Source organism: Physeter macrocephalus, chromosome 4 (assembly GCF_002837175.3).
Source record: "Physeter macrocephalus isolate SW-GA chromosome 4, ASM283717v5, whole genome shotgun sequence".
NCBI lineage: Eukaryota > Metazoa > Chordata > Mammalia > Artiodactyla > Physeteridae > Physeter > Physeter macrocephalus.
The window spans coordinates 102,200,249-102,212,813 of NC_041217.1; the positions used below are offsets into that span (position 1 = coordinate 102,200,249).

Sequence of the window (12,565 nt, forward strand, 5' to 3'; positions counted from 1 at the left end):
GGTCACACTTTCTAAAAAGTACTCAGGAAAAAAGTTGAAGGCCATTAGAGAACTGTATTTGGCAGGCACGTTGACTTCAGCAGAGGGGAGCCCCGTCTGCGTTCGCTCAGGGGATGCGTCCATCGGCGCCTCCCGCGGCCAAACGGACCACCGTGCTCCAAGGAGAAAAAGCCGGTCCCCCGGGAAGGAGCCCCAAGCCTCCCTTGAATTTCCACGCAACCCGCCCAGACACGTCCGGCCTGAAGGAGCAGAGTCCAAAGGGAGCGTCAGACCCTCCGGGCGGGGTGGCGGGACGCGCAGCGCTGGGAGCTGGGAGCAGGCACTTAGGTCGGCGCCGTCTGAGCGCTGGGCTCTCCCGTACGCGGGGCGCAAGCCCTCACCCTGCCCGGCCAGCCCCTCCCGGCGCCGAGCGTGCGACACCCCCGCTTCCGCGGCGCCCCACCCCTCCTCCGCACGCCTCCCCTTTAAGCGCGAGGCGCAGTTGGATTTGTGTCGGCCGAGGCGAGGCGCGACTCCCCTTTATGCCGGAGACGGCGGCGGCTCTGACAGCCGCGGCAGCCCGGCGAGCAGAGAAGGAGGCCGGGCCTCGGGCCGCCGGCTGCAGTCACCGCAGCGGGGCCGGGGGAAGCGCGGCGCGCGCCGCCGCGGGGGCGGAGGAGTGGGCGGGCCCGGCCGAGCTGGGGGCGGGGGAAGGCGGGGAGCCGGGTCGCCAGCGCTCGGGTCCGCCTCTGACTGCAGCGCGGCGGGGCGATGTGTGATTACCATGGCGAGGAGTCTCTGTCCGGGGGCCTGGCTGAGGAAACCCTGTTACCTCCAGGTAGGCCGGCGGCGAGCCCGCCGCGCGCCCTGTCTCTGCGCGGGACTCGCCCGCCTCCCTCCTCCCTCCCTGGGTCCGGCGCCCGCCCGAACCCCGCCGCCCCCTGCCGTCCGGCACCTGGCGGCGCGCCCTCCCCCGCCACCCGGGCGCCGCAGCCCCAGCCGCTGTCCCGCCGCCCCCCGCATGTCGGCCGGCCCGGGCTCGCCCTCGCGTCCCTCGCATCCCGAGAGCCCCGGGACGTGACCCGGGTGCGACCCTACGCCCCTCGCGTTCGGGGCTCCGCAGTCTGGGCTCGGGACGTGCCGCCGTCTTCTCCCCGGTCCGGTGATCTCCTCCCCCCTCCGTGGTGGGCCCCTCAGGGCGGCTGTTCTCGACTCTGTCCTGAGTCTTCAGTAGGTGGTAGGAAAGGTGGTGTGTCATTCCTCCATATTTTAGAAAATTATGGTAATTTGTCACGTCAGTGTTTTCCCCAAACCCTGGAGAAGCGGCATGTGCCTCGGGCTGAACCCCTTGGTTCGGTCTGTCCGTCACACCCGTGATTTAAATGGGAGGTAGGGCTCGGAAGCCCAAGCGAGGCGGATGGATGTTTGCGTTTTAAAAGGAAGGGGACAGTGTCTTGGCCGATCTCAGATACCCCAACAATGCAAACGTAATTTTCAGTCATGTCATGTGTACTGTTGGCGTGTTAATTTTTCATGATTTCCCGTTCCACCCTCTTTTGCGCTGCCAGTCTGTGTCTTCGAACCCTACTACTGTCTTCATGTACTGTTGGTCACCAGGGGGACCTAGTAGACACCGTGAGTAGCTGAGCGCAAATCCATCACCTCAGTGGAAAAACAACTACAAATCAATGCCTCGCGTGGGTCTGCAGTGTTGTCTGCATTCAGAGGACAGTATTCCTTTACCGCTTACCTTAAAAGGCTTAAAGCTATTGATAGATTATTTTAGGATGGGAATTCATGCTCAGCTGGTGCTTTTATCAATTATTTTAAAAGTTGAGAAGAAAGCGTCATGGGGAAAGTAAATCTTACATTTTTGTTTGGAAATTGCATGTGTGAATCATTAGTCTGCAATGAGTGATGTACTGCAAGTTGGAAGCATGATTGACAGCCCATGATATGAAGAGTATTGGAGTAAAACGGAACGTTCTGAGTCTTTGTAGCAGCTCCACCAGTAGTAACTGTGCCTTGAGTAACAGTAGAGCAACCCAGTCTAGAATTCAACCCAGGCCAGATACCTCTTTGTAACCCTTTATGTAAGAGGAAAAAAAAAAATCTTTCCAGACTCTGTACTCAAAATAAGTTTATTGAGATATTTTAAATGTTTTTTCTTAACTAAAACTGTCTAGCTATTTATTTATTTATTTATTCAATTTTGTGGCAGACTTTTAGACTTTGACTCATTTGGTTCTCAGTGTTCTCCACAGGTGTGGTTGTGTCTTTTTTTTGGCACCATAGTACAAGAGCTTTCAGATTGGCTGAGTTAAGATTAGTTTTACAAATAGTTGTGCTTCTGTTAATGGGAAACATTTGGTATTTCTGCCTTCCTGCATGTGTGCATCATTATCTATTACCAAATTAAGGTAAACTCAGGTTTTAAGCATTTCAAAAGGATTTGGGGGCATAGTGGTATTTTAGTAGGCTATTTCTATATAAAATAATGATTAAGTAGAAATCTTTATTGATTATAGTATTATATTTGAGATAAATAAATTTAAAACTTGGGAACCTGGTACGCTGGTATTTTAAACATTGTCTTGGTATTAGTATTTATTCTCTTTATGAATTTCTTTATGAATTTTCTTGTTAGTTGTCCCTCACCATATTGTTTCAATTTAACCAGCTTTAAAAAAAAGGCCTTCAAGTTACTTGTGTCATGCCTTCTTCTGTTCTCTATTGCCTAAATGCCTCACCTTATGTTTTTAATACTTCCTCTACCATTAGGTGCTTCAACCTTGAAATTGTTTTGGGTGAAGTCAAAATAAAATATTTTCATCTAAAACTGTCATACAGCTAGCTATTCAGTTTCTCAGCCACTGAAAGTTGAATTAACATATAGAGTACTCTTATATTTTTATTGTTTTCTTTTTCTTGAGAATAAAATCATGTTCCTTTGGGAACAGCATGAGGCATGAGGCATGAGGACAGAGCTGAGTTTTGTTCATTTGTGCATATGGTTCATTATGCCCTTGAAAAAATTTCACAACTTTTCAGTTCCATAGTTTCCATATCATGAAGTGGAGAGTGTAGTTCTTAGCTGAGTAATCACATGAATGTAGTGAGGATTAGCTAGAGGAAGTTAAATCTATTTTGTGACACCTTTACTACATTTTTTAATAGAAAAGCATATGAACTTAAATGGTAAATACATATAGGTAAATATGTTAAATTCCTTCAACCAACGGTCCCTGACTTTCTACCATCCCCCTTTTTATTTATTATTTATTGATCTGGGGGCGTGATATGACTTAATTTTATTGACTCCATTATTTACTTAATAAATATTTGTTGGATGCCTCTCACATGCCAGAAACTCTGTGAGGTGGTAGGGATTCTACAGGAGCTAAACAGAACACCTTTGTGGTTCTCATGCAGCTTAAAGTCTAGTCAGGGAGACAAACATTAATCAAATAATCTTAGAAATATATAGTGACATGAGGTATCACCTCACACCGGTCAGAATGGCCACCATCAAAAAATCCACAAACAATAAATGCTGGAGGGGGTGTGGAGAAAAGGGAACCCACTTTCACTGTTGGTGGGAATGTAAATTGATACAGCCACTATGGAGAACAGTATGAAAGTTCCTTAAAAAACTAATAATAGAACTACCGTATGACTCAGAAATTCCACTACTGGGCATATACCCAGAGAAAACCATAATTCAAAAAGACACATGCACCCCAATGTTCATAGCAGGACTATTTACAATAGCCAGGAGATGGAAACAACTTAAATGCCCATCAACAGAGGAATGGATAAAGAAGATGTGGTACATAGATACACTGGAATATTACTCAGCCATAAAAAGGGATGAAAGTGGGTCATTTGTAGAGATGTGGCTGGACCTAGAGAGTGTCATACAGAGTGAAGTAAGTCAGAAAGAGAAAAATAAATATCATATTTTAACACATATATGTGGAATCTAGAAAAATGGTATAGATGATGACCTTATTTGCAAAGCAGAAATAGAGACACAGATGTAGAGAACAAATGTCTGGATACCAAGGGGGAAAGGGGTGGGGTGGGAGGAATTGGGAGACAGGGATGACACATATACACTATAGATACTATGTATAAAATAGACAACTGAGCGGAACATACTGTATAGCACAGGGAACTCTACTTAATGCACTGTGCTGTCCTAAATGGGAGGGAAATCCAAAAGGGAGGGGATATATGTATATGTATGGCTGGTTCATTTTGCTGTGCAGTAGAAGCTAACACAACATTGTAAAGCAACTAGACTCCAATAAAAATTAATTTAGGGCTTCCCTGGTGGTGCAGTGGTTAATAATCTGCCTGCCAATGCTGGGGACACGGGTTCGAGCCCTGGTCTGGGAAGATCCCACATGCCGCGGAGCAACTAAGCCCGTGTGCCACAACTACTGAGCCGGCGCTCTAGAGCCCGCAAACAGCTAGTGAGCCTGTGTGCCAAACTACTGAAGCCCGCACGCCTAGAGCCCGTGCTCCGCAACAAGAGAAGCCACCGCAATGAGAAGCCTGTGCACCTCAACAAAGAGTAGCTCCCACTCACTGCAACTAGAGAAAGCCCACGTGCAGCAACGAAGATCCACCACAGCCAAAAATAAATAAATAAAATAAATAAATTAAAAAAAAAAACTTAAAAAAAGAAATATATAGTGACAACAGTAAGTATTATGAAGGAAAAGTGAAGGAACAAAAGACTGCCTGAGAGGAACAGAACAGTTTCTCTCTTTTTAAAAGTATTTTACTATGGAAATTTTTATACATACATAAAGCAGAAAAGAATAATGAACTCTCATGTACCTTATCACTTACCCTCAATAATTATCAGTATTTTGTTTCATTTCCCCTCCCCCATGTCCTCTTTCCAACTAAAGTATTTTGAAGCAAATTTCAGGTATCACATCATTTCATCCAAATACCTCAGTATGAATTTCTAACAGATAAGGATATCTTTAGACATAATACCATTATCACGCCTAACAAAATTAATAACAGTTCCTTATTTTCTCTCACTCTCCTCCTAGATATGCATTACCCTGAGAGGACTGACTAAATTCAGTTTGCCATGGGGTGGGGTTACTATGATTTGAGAGGGTCTCTTGGTAAAAACAAAACAAAAAACTCACCCCTTACCAGCTTGTTCCTACCGGAAGTTCTTTGCAGGGAAACTAATTCTCATTTCAGGTTTTGGGAGAATGTCTTAGAAAATGTCTGTTTTAATTAATATTTTCATGTAAATGTAATATTTTAAAGTGAGGCTGTAATTAGTCAACAGGTATAAAAGGTCTTGTTTTGTTTGGAACTAGGAGGAGGGGTGAAGAGTACCGAAGGAATTGAATGTCAAAGATAGGGGGAAGAGATGAAGGGCCCAGCAAGAAGAGAGGGAACTTGCAGACACCAGCTTTGTATACTTGCCGTTTTGCTGTTCATGTTCAAGTGGGTGGAGTCAAAAAGTAGTTTTGTCCTGAAGTGTTCGGGCCTTAGGGCTTGCAAGTTCCTCTTCCTACTGCAATTTACAGGGAAAAAATTTTAAGCAATTATCTTAATTATAAGGGAGCTTCGTTCTCAGTATTTCTTTAATTCAGATATCACTGTGATGATTGATAATGTTTCTAGAAACCATAGTATTATGCAATTATAAGTTTTCAGCTATAATATGGCTTAAATAGGCATTTATGGACTAATGTGGGGACCTAAGTCCTTTTTGTAGTTTTGTTTATATAGCAAAAGAGATTCTACTGCTTGTGAAGAAAAGAACTGATGTGGTGTGTCCATGTAGTAGAATATTATTCGACAATAAAGAAGAATGAAGAATTGATACGTGCTATAACACGGATGAATCTTGAAAACACTGTATGAAAGAAGCCACTCACAAAAGATCACATATTCTATGGTTCCATTTATATGAAGTGTCCAGAAAAGGCATATCTATAAAGACAGAAAATAGATTAGTTGTTGCCTAGGGCTGGGAGGGTTGGGGGGAAATGGATATGAGGTTTCTTTTTGTGGTAATGGAAGTGTTTTAAAATTGATGCTTTGCACAACTCTGTGAATATACTAAGAACCATTGAATTGTATACTTTAAATGAATAAACTGTACGGTTGTGAATTATATCTCAATAAAGCTGTAAAAAAAAAAAAGGAAAAGAAACTGAGTTTATCCCATTCATGTGGTCCTTCTTTCTGCCTCTTGTAGATTCCACCAATGCCAGCTTTTTGGTGCAGGGAGTACTTCATCCAGAGGACTGGTGCAGGCACACTGTTTGCCTTTGCGGCCTCTCTGTGAGCCAGGAGGGATTGTGATAACCCACAAGCATTTACCTGAGCAACAAGCAGCTCATGGCCAGGCAGTATTCTCAGGGCACACTAACTTGCGGTTCTGTCCTTCCTCGCTATTTTGTTGAAAACTTACCTGGGAAATAGTACTTCCTGGACTAGCTAAATGTTGTGGCACATTGAACGGAGTAGAATCCTGCCTGTGAGAACAGAATCTGTAGGTGTGTTAACCAGTTTGGACCATTTTTAGGCAGTGTTTTTCTTCCACACACCATTGTGATGATACTCCTTGTGGCCTGCATGGTGACCCAGAATGACACCTGCGTTTGTCTGTTTTTAGCATCATGTTTTCTACAAATTAGGATCCACTTTGGCATTTACTCGGTCTGAGGGGGACTGATAACACAGCAGCCCTGTAATTCATTGGTTTTACTTTTTAATACCTTCTTCCTTCTCACTATCATTAAGTCCTGGAAGAATGAAAGTTAAGACAATTTAAGCTAATTCTCTATACTTAAACTAGACACATTTTCCATTCCAATTATTCTGCCTGCATGCCCTGTTACATATAAAAAGCTGGTGCAACTCTAAGTCTGAGATACTTGGGTACTTCTGAAGGTTTTTCAAGTCCTTTAAATCGCAAAAGTTTTGGATTTCTTAAGGCATCCTCTTAAAAATGACTAACGGTTTCAATGTGTTCAGTAGGGCAGTCATGAATGGATGGATAGATGGCATGTTCTAATCAGGGTGTTGGCACTTGTTTAACATTTCTGATACTTGCCTGGGTCTTTGACTTACATTAGTACTAGTCTTCAAATATGACTACTGTAGATAGTTTGGTTCTTTATGACTTCATGTGGATATTTTGCAGGATTTAGTGCCAGATAGGGTTACTGATACAGATTAGCTGGTAATAGTGACAATGTTGACAAATATGGTAGTAAGACTAATATGGCTCTTTGCTCATTTTCAGCTCACAGGATTATTCTAAATCTAAGGATAGTAAGAGCAAGTAGTTGTTTCCTATTCTCCAAAGGGAGAAGGACTATAGGTAGCATGGTTTAATAACATAGGTTTATTATACCTGCTGTTCAGAGCTACACTTTTGCCTTTGCCTGAAACTAAATCTCCAGAATGATGATTAGCTTTCTGAGACTTGTGAATACACAGGGAGCATCTGTATCCCATAATGTCTTAAATTCAAGCATAGAATTATAATGCAGCCTTTTGATATTACCATAAGTTGCTTTTCTACCCCTGTTAGAAACTCAAAGAAATGGTGAATTCTCAGGCAGATTTCATCCTCACACACTTTCAGGCTGTAGCATATAGTAAAAAGGTTTCTTCATTGTCATCTTCCCAGTGCCTCAGTTTTTCCTCTTAATGTTGTTTTGTATTCTTTATAGAAGTTTTCTTTTTTTAGAGGTTTTCATTTTAATGTTTTCATTTTTTAAAGTTACTTTGTAAAACAGTACTATACTATTCTGTTAAATACCGTCTTTTTACATTGATTGAAAAGATAAATGTCTCACATTCTTAACATATCTATTTCTAGACAAATATTTTGTGAATAATTTTCCTTTAAAACCCTTTAATCTAGAAAGTTTATGAGTTTAGAAAAACCAGGATACTGTAAAATGAGCATGTTTTAAAAACCCAAAATATTAGTGGATGAATTTTTCTTTAGAAATAGTAGGGGATTTTTTTGATGACTATTTAATGAAATTAAATAATTATCTTTTTAGGTATGATCATGATGTTGTGGGTATGTTTTTTTTTCTCTTGTTTTGTTTTTTATTGTGGCCAAAACACACAGTATAAAGTTTACCATCTTAACCATTTTTAAGTGTACAGTACAGGACTGTTAATATATGCACATTTTTGGCAACAGATCTGTAGAACTTTTTCATCTTGCAGAACTGAAACTCTGTACCCATTGCACAACAGCTTCTCATTTTCCCCTCCTCACCAGCCTGGTGACCACATTGTATTATACTTTCTGTTTCCATGTGTTTGACTTCTTTAGATAACTCATGTAAGTAGAATCATACAGTATTTTTTTAAATTATTGTTTATTTTATTTATTTTTGGCTGCGTTGGGTCTTTGTTGCTGCGCGCGGGCTTTCTCTAGTTGCAGCGAGTGGGGGCTACTCTTCGTTGCGGTGTGTGGGCTTCTTGTTGCAGTGGCTTCTCTTGTTGCAGAGCATGGGCTCTAGGCGCCAGGCTTCAGGAGTTGTGGCTCACGGGCTCTAGAGCTCAGGTTCAGTAGTTGTGGCTCACAGGCTTAGTTGCTCCGCGGCATGTGGGATCTTCCGGGACCAGGGCTTGAACCCGTGTCCCCTGCATTGGCAGGCAGATTCTTAACCACTGCACCACCAGGGAAGCCCCAGAATCATGCAGTATTTGTTTTTTCTGTGACTGGCTTATTTTACTTAGCATAATATTCTCAAGATTCATCCATCTTATAGTGTATGACAGATTTCTTTCTTTTTAAAGAAATATTCCACTGTATGTGTATACCATTCATCAGTCGATGGACATTTAGGTTGCTTCCACCTCTTGGCTATTGTGAGTAATGCTGCAGTGTACGTGGGAGTTCTAATATGTCTTTGAGATCCTGCTTTCAATTATTTTGTGTATATACCCCAGAAGTGAGATTGCCGCATCATAGGGTACTTCTATTTTTAATTTTTTGAGGAACCTCTGTACTGTTTTCCACAGTGGCTATATCATTTTATATTCCTATCAACAATGCACAAGGGCTTCAGTTTTTCCACATCCTTGTCAGCACTTGTTATTTTCTGGTTTTTGGGTTTTTGTTTGTTTAGTGGCCATCCTAACGAGTGTGAGGTAATATCTCATGGTTTGGATTTGCATTTCCCTGATGATTAGTGATGTTGAGCATCTTTTCGTGTGCTTGTTTGGCAATTTGCATGTCTTCTTTAGAGAAAGTTTTTTCTTGATTTACTGTTTCAGAACGATGTTTATTCAACAGGGTTATGGGTTATTGTAAACAGAACTCCCTTTTCTTTCTTAAGAAGGAGAAAGAGGAAAAGGGAGAGATATTTAAATACATTTAGAGAAAGTGAGAAAGCAAACAAATGTAGGACAATGTTAGCAGTTGATTAATATAGGCATATGGCATAAGAGTATTCATTGCACTATTCCTCTAAGTTTTCTGTAGATTTAAACATTTTCAAAATAAAAGGTTGGGAGAAAATAAATTAGACTGGACTTCATAATCACTGAGTCTGACTAGAAATGAATGAACTCTGTCCAAAGTTACATTAAGGGTTAAGAAAATGAGATTTGGTAGAGCATGTTTGAAGTCAGTGATTAAAGAAAGCATTGTTAGTTTCTCAGTGGTCCTATAACAAATTGCCACAGATTTAGCAGCTTAAGACAACACACATTTATTTGTACCCTTATCTCACACTTCTGAAGGTTAGAAGTCCTAGGACGGTATGGCCCAGCTGGTTCTCTGCTCCAGGTTTCACAAGGTTGAAAATCAAGGCATCAGTAGGGTTGAGTTTCTTTCTGGAGCTCTGGGAATGAATTGATTTCCAGGCTCTTTCAGATTGTTTTCAGAATTCAGTTCCATGCTGTAGTAGGACTGAAGGCTCCATTTCATTGCTGGCTGTTGGCTGGGGGTTGTTCTCAGCTTCTAGAGGCTGACTCCATTTCTGGGTTCATGGCTTCTTTTCTCCATCTTCAAAGCCAGTAACAGTGGGTGGAGTCCTTCGAATGTTTCCAGTGTCTCTGACTTCTTCTGCCTCCGCCTTTTACTACCTTTCTCTGCCTCATCTCTCTGACTCCTTCCTCTTCTGCTTTTAAGGGTTCATATGATTACATTGGGTCCACCTGCATAATCCAAGATAATATCTCTATTTTAAGTCTCTTCACAGCAGCATCTAGATTAGTGTTTGACTAAATAACCAGGGAGTGGGAATATTGGGAGACAGCTTTAGAATTCTGTCTACCCCAGAAAGAATACAACTGAAAATTCTGACAGTTTAAAAAAATCGATCATTTCCTAAAATATTTTGGTTTTTCCCCCATTACTATTAGGTTTTAAGATATTGCCAAAAAAGATTTTATAAGAGAGTTATTATTGTATTTCTCATTCCAGCAGTTACTATGAGAGGAATCTTGCATACTTATTAAAGGAAGGAAAATACAGATAAATAGGTGCTGAACAACCACATGTGGTGATACTTGTTTTTACAATAGATACTGTTCTTAAATCTTTTGTATCCTGGTACAAACTGAAGTAAAAGTGGAAAAGTATCACTTTATGAACACCTTAAGAAAAGGTTCTTTAAAATGTAACCTATTTCTTTCTGTTTATTACTGTAATTAACTAACATTGTTGTTCTTTACTCCTTAAAGAAGACAATGCTTGGTTTTGTTTTAATGTGCGAGCTTATAAGATTTTTCAGTCACACCTGATCCAGAACTAAATTCGTATCCAGTGAAGGCAGGGCTTGTTTATTACCCTGGTCTTGTCCTTTATCCTGAGCATAGTACTCAGGATGTGCAAAATGATATAGTACAGTACATATGTTTTTACATATATTCAAAAATATTCTGTAATGACTCTGAGATACTGAACTCCAGTAGCTCACGCTAAGCACACACTGCTGTCTCTTTCACATTCTTACTCTTTACTGTTACCACCAGCACCATCATATCATCCTCATCATTGTCATTATAATTGAGGCTCTTGCCACCCCTATTTCTTCCAATCTGCCAACCTCCTCTGGCTTCCCTCTTTTACCTATTCAGTCAGGATCACATGTTCTGCCATTTCAGCTACTCTTCTTTGCTCACTCACTACTTCTTTGCTCCTCTGACCTTTCTTTATTCTTATTCTATCCTTTATTCCACACTTTCCTTTCAATCTCATCTTCCTTTGCCCCCTGCTTTCCTCAGAACTCCAAACTTCTCTACTTCTCACTTTGTAGTCTCCTTGGGTAATTGCATCTCTTCACATGGCTTATACTACAACCCAAATACTAATGGGTCTTAACTCTGTATCACCAGCCCAAACCTCCCCACCCGAAACTTCAGATTTGCATCTAGTTGCTTATTTGATATCTACCTCTAGATAGCACTTCGTATTCAACATGTCCAAAGCTAAAGTCCTGCCCCCAAATTGCTTCTTTCCCTATTTCGGTTAGTGATACTCTTCAGTTACTCAAGAGATAAATATACCTAAGTCCTTCTAGACTCTCCCTCTTTCCTTAGCCTCATGTTTAATCCCTCAGCAATTCCACTAGTGCATCTCCTAAATAACTTTTTTTTTTTTTTTTTTTTTTTTTTTTTTTTGTGGTATGCGGGCCTCCCTCTGCTGTGGCCTCTCCTGTTGCGGAGCACAGGCTCCGGACGCGCAGACTCAGCGGCCATGGCTCACGGGCCCAGCCGCTCCGCGGCATGTGGGATCCTCCCAGACCGGGGCGCGAACCCGGTTCCCCTGCATCGGCAGGCGGACGCGTAACCACTGCGCCACCAGGGAAGCCCCCTAAATAACTTTTGATTGCATCATCTTTAAAAAAAAATACAGTGTTATCAACTATAGTCACCATGTTTTACATTAGATCCTCAGACCTTGTTCATTGTGCAGCTGTAAGGTTTTACTGGCCTTTTATTGGCCTTTCCCTATTTTCCCCACCTCCCAGCCTCTGGTAGCCATTTTTCTACTCTCTAAGAGTTTGACTTTAAAAAAAATTTTTAGGTCTTCCCTGGTGGCGCAGTGGTTGCGCGTCCGCCTGCCGATGCAGCAAGCTTCTCTACTTCTCACTTTGTAGTCTCCTTGGGTAATTGCATCTCTTCACATGGCTTATACTACAACCCAGATACTAATGGGTCTTAACTCTGTATCACCAGCCCAAACCTCCCCACCCGAAACTTCAGATTTGCATCTAGTTGCTTATTTGATATCTACCTCTAGATAGCACTTCGTATTCAACATGTCCAAAGCTAAAGTCCTGCCCCCAAATTGCTTCTTTCCCTATTTCGGTTAGTGATACTCTTCAGTTACTCAAGAGATAAATATACCTAAGTCCTTCTAGACTCTCCCTCTTTCCTTAGCCTCATGTTTAATCCCTCAGCAATTCAAATAACTTTTGATTGCATCATCTTTAAAAAAAAATACAGTGTTATCAACTATAGTCACCATGTTTTACATTAGATTTCCACTAGTGCATCTCCTAAATAACTTTTTTTTTTTTTTTTTTTTTTGTGGTATGCGGGCCTCCCTCTG

The 12,565-nt window shown here is 41.8% G+C and overlaps 1 protein-coding gene across 3 annotated transcripts in view; it reads left to right on the forward strand.

The window, feature by feature from the left end:
- Positions 1-699: 699 nt before the first annotated feature.
- The window catches only part of DIPK1A (divergent protein kinase domain 1A), a 131,309-nt gene continuing 119,443 nt past the window's right edge, over positions 700-12,565 (forward strand). The window contains exon 1 of one of the 3 annotated variants that reach the window (XM_028489126.2): positions 700-817. In XM_028489126.2, coding sequence (XP_028344927.1) covers positions 764-817 — 54 coding nt within the window. In that variant the 5' untranslated portion in view covers positions 700-763. Of the gene's footprint in view, positions 818-1,596; positions 1,615-12,565 lie in introns of those variants that run through there. The other 2 variants (XM_055084462.1, XM_055084463.1) reach the window with 2 other exon arrangements.